The sequence below is a fragment of the Gekko japonicus genome, unplaced genomic scaffold, assembly GCF_001447785.1.
Source record: "Gekko japonicus isolate JY-2015 unplaced genomic scaffold, Gekko_japonicus_V1.1 scaffold761, whole genome shotgun sequence".
NCBI lineage: Eukaryota > Metazoa > Chordata > Lepidosauria > Squamata > Gekkonidae > Gekko > Gekko japonicus.
Genome location: NW_015177030.1, coordinates 616,674 through 620,424, shown reverse-complemented (window position 1 = coordinate 620,424; position 3,751 = coordinate 616,674). Strand labels below are relative to the sequence as shown.

Below are 3,751 nucleotides of genomic sequence, written 5' to 3'. Positions count from 1 at the left end.
AGTGGGGGGGGGGGGCGCACCGTCCCGGCTGGTGTTGTGGTGATCTGGGAGAACCACTCCTCCACTTGCAGCTGCTGGTGGGCCCCTGGGTCAGTCACAAGTTCTCTCAGAGCTGTTCTCCCAAGGGCAGTTCTTGGGAGAGCTCTCTTAGCCCCACCGACCTCACAGGGTGCCTGTTGAGGGGAGGGGATTGTGAACGGCTCTGAGACTCCTTTGGGTAGTGAAGGACAGGTTACAAATCCAATCTCCTCCTGCCCTGGACAGACCTGGACCCACCACTGCTTGGCCAGCCTCTCACCTCCCCCACGGAGTCATACAGGAAGCCCTGTCCTTCGGAGTGGGCCAGCCAGCCCCTCGCCCTGCGTGGTCAGTTGCGCAACACTCAGGAATGCGGTCCACAACTGCCTGGCGGGTGAAGGGAAGAGGCGGAGCACCCCCTCCCCCCTGCTGTGACGCTGCAAGGGCAGGCCGAAGAGCCGAGCGCTCGCGAGTGGGAGTGAACCGGGGTGGGCCCAGGGCAAGTGAGACGCCAGAGAGTCCCGGAGCAGGATTTCCCCCTTTTATTGGCTATAGTGCGCCACAGGCAAGCAGAACGTTGGGGCAAGAGGTGAGGCGCTCCAGGAGAGGGCGCTCAGGTCCGGTTCCTGGCCGTGGGAGCGCTGCACGGGCGCTTGCTGAAGTTGGTGAGGATCTGGTGCTGCTGCGGACGGGAGGGAACCACGAAACTGCTGGGTGGGAGGAGGCCCAGCCCGTTGGCATCCACCTTGCCCATGAAGACGTAGCTGGCCCCTGCAAGGGACGAGAAGCGGGACACTTCAGGGCAGCCCAGGGAGCTGCACGGCCTCCGGTCCTGGGCGTGCCCCGCGGGGTCAGTCTGTGATGCCCACCCCCCTCTCCAGCAGCAGCCCTCCAGGGCCACCCCAAGGACTCAGGGCCCTGCGGAGGAGGAGGAGGCCTGGAGCACAGCGGGGGGTCCAAAGGCTCCCGGGTGCCTCCCCCACCGGCACTCACCTTTCTTGAGGACGGGGCACTGTCTGCAAGGCACTTCCAGGCGGAGGACGGCATCGCTGCCGGGGGTGGGCGGGAGGCTCAGGCCGCCCGCCTTGTAAGTGTTCGTGAGCAGCACCATGGCGGTCACTCTGCTCCCGGCCCCTCGCGTGACTGTCTTCACTGTCCCCGTGATCACTGCACCAGCCGAGAGAAGAGAAGGCCGGGGAATGAGGAGGGCCCTCCGGGAGGGGCAGGCCTGCCTCGACGTAGGGGCCACTCCCATGCCCTGGCCGCTTCAGCCCCTGCCTGGCTTAGCCACCCACTCGGGCAGAGCTGGGGGGGTGGGGGGGTGTCCACATGCACTGTCGCACTATAAATTCAAACCTAAGTATGTGAAACAGACACACACACACACCCCACACACACATCTATATATCCACGGGCACCCGTCCATGCGCCCAAACAGCTCACCAAAATCGCTGGTGCAGAAATTGCTCTGCAGAGTCCCTGTCCGGCGGCACTGCTGTGGGCAGACGGCATCACCTGCGGGTGGCGAGAAGGTCTTCATGACCACTCGGTGGCTCCCAGCAGCGCTCCAGGGCCCTCCCAAGGGTCAGAGCTCTGCACGTACTGGGGGGCCCCCCGAGCCAGAAAGCCCCCCTCCCTCTGCCCATAACCCCCCCACACACACAACACACAGCACGGCCTGCTCGCCAGGCTCTGCCGGTGCCTCCCGCCGGGCTCTCTTACTGGGGCTGGCCACCGTGGGCACTCCGCCGTTGGGTCTTGGTTTCGGGACGGGTGGGGGTTTGGGGCGCCCCGCTGGCTTGCTGGAGGGCTTGGGCTTGGGTGGGGCAGGTCTGCTGCCGTCTGGCCGAGCCGGCTTGGTGCCTGGGAAGACGCGGCTGGGAGGCTTGGGAAGGGCTCCGTCCACCAGCTCGTTGCGGCTCTGCACCACCACGTAGGAGGCGGAGAAGCCATCAGCCGTGACGCTGAGATCCGAGACAAACTGGACCAGCAGTTCATTTCCATCTGAGTAGACGGGGCTGGAGAGGGAAGAGGGAATGAGGCGCTGTCCCCCCTCTGGAGCCAGGACTTCCCTCTGGCAGGCCGCCTGCCCCCCCCCCCGAGCCTCAAGGCTTCTTTCTCCCCCTGCCCAGAAACCCTGAGGAGGAGCGATTGCAAAAGGACACCCCCATCCATCCCTTGGCAAAGCCTGAGCTGCTCGCCCCTCCGTCGGTTCATTTGGCCAAGCATGGGGTGAGGGTGAGGGTTTAATGGCTATTATTCATACACATTCTCAGACTTCCTTGGATCTGTCTCATCATGGCCCAAGTTGGGAGGCTCAGGCCTTCGGTCCCAAGGAGCCCTTTGGCCCACGAACATGCCGGCCTACCTGGGGGACTGGTCTCCACAGAACTTGCCGATTCGGTGTGAGTCGTCCCGGTCAGCCCCGTTGAAAACCGCGACGTAGTCGTAGCGGCAGTAGGTGTCCGGCTCCACGTCAAACTTCCCGAAGGTCAATGCCACCACCTGGGCCATGCAGAGACAAGGAGTCCAACTCCCGTCCCAAAGCAGTGCAGCCCCCCCCCCGAAGCCCTTGGGAAGGGGAGGCGAGTGCAGGTGAAAGGGGGAGGGCCCTGGGTTGTCCGGGAACTGGGGAGGGGTGAGAAGGTGGGGAGGCTGGGTGCCAACTCCCCTCTCCCTCACCTTGTCCTTTGGGGCAACGATGTGCCAGGAGCAACTGATGCCCGGGGGGTAGTCGGTCTCCGGCCAGTTGGGTGTCTTGAGGGTGCCCTGGGGCTTCTCCAGTTTCCCTCCGCAGAACTGGTTCTCTGCAGCCGGAAAGAAAGAGCGGAAGTGGAGGGCAGGCTCAGCTAAGAGTTCGCAAGGGCAAGCCCGGAAGCCCACGGGGGCAAACGCTTCTTGTTCAAAGAGGGAAGGCAGGCCGGGGGGGGGGGGCCTGTGAAGGAAGGAAGGAAGGAAGGAAGGAAGGAAGGAAGGAAGGAAGCCGAAGCAACACATGCAACCTGCCCCCCCTCCCCGCTGTCTGTCTCTCTCTCAAATCTCTTCGAGCGTGGGGGTGGGGAGGGAGTGTTACCGATGCGGCCCACTGTCCTGATCCAGTGTAGGTTCGGGAAAAAGTGTGCAGGAGAACACATCTCTTTCGGCACAAGCCCCTGAGATTTCTCCACAGGTGAGCAAACGTAGCCTAATCTTGCAGCTGCCCTTCTCTGCGTGCAGTCCCCTCGGCTGGAACTCTCTGCCAGCAGACACGCCCGTGCATTAACCAGCCCCCCACGAGGTGGTAGGAAGCACGAGGAGACACACAAATCCTGCATCACGCTCCTCCTGTGGCAAACGCAGGGCCAGGCTGCCTGCTCGATCTAGGCCTTTGTAACAAAACTCTCTGGACACTTTTGCGCAGGCACCTCGACCCCCGTGCAAAAGGTTGCCACCACCGGTGGGCTGGGAAATGGCTGCTCGCTCGCGGGCAGGCCTAGCGCTCCTCTTTCCTGGCCGAGTCTTCCTTTTCCTGGAACGGAGGACTCTAGACCAAACATGTCTCCAGTCCTGCCCTCCGCACCAGGGCCTGCTGTGTGGGCACTGGGGACCGGTCACCTCTCCGGGCTGGCTGCGCCCCACCAGTGATCCAAGCCCTAGCAGCCCCCCCTCCCCCCGGGAAACGCAGGGAGGGGATTGGCGGGGAGAGGCTGGGCCGGCCTCCTCTGGTGGGACTGCTGCTTGCTCTGCAAACCCC

The 3,751-nt window shown here is 63.8% G+C and overlaps 1 protein-coding gene across 1 annotated transcript in view; it reads right to left on the bottom strand.

Moving 5' to 3' along the window:
- Positions 1-461: 461 nt before the first annotated feature.
- The window catches only part of PCOLCE (procollagen C-endopeptidase enhancer), a gene marked incomplete at its 5' end in the record, with an annotated part of 6,076 nt that continues 2,786 nt past the window's right edge, over positions 462-3,751 (bottom strand). The window contains 6 exons of the mRNA XM_015427892.1: positions 462-789; positions 1,012-1,185; positions 1,462-1,533; positions 1,741-2,036; positions 2,387-2,523; positions 2,701-2,825. Of these exons, the coding sequence (XP_015283378.1) occupies positions 632-789; positions 1,012-1,185; positions 1,462-1,533; positions 1,741-2,036; positions 2,387-2,523; positions 2,701-2,825 (962 nt within the window). The remainder of the gene's footprint in view (positions 790-1,011; positions 1,186-1,461; positions 1,534-1,740; positions 2,037-2,386; positions 2,524-2,700; positions 2,826-3,751) is intronic.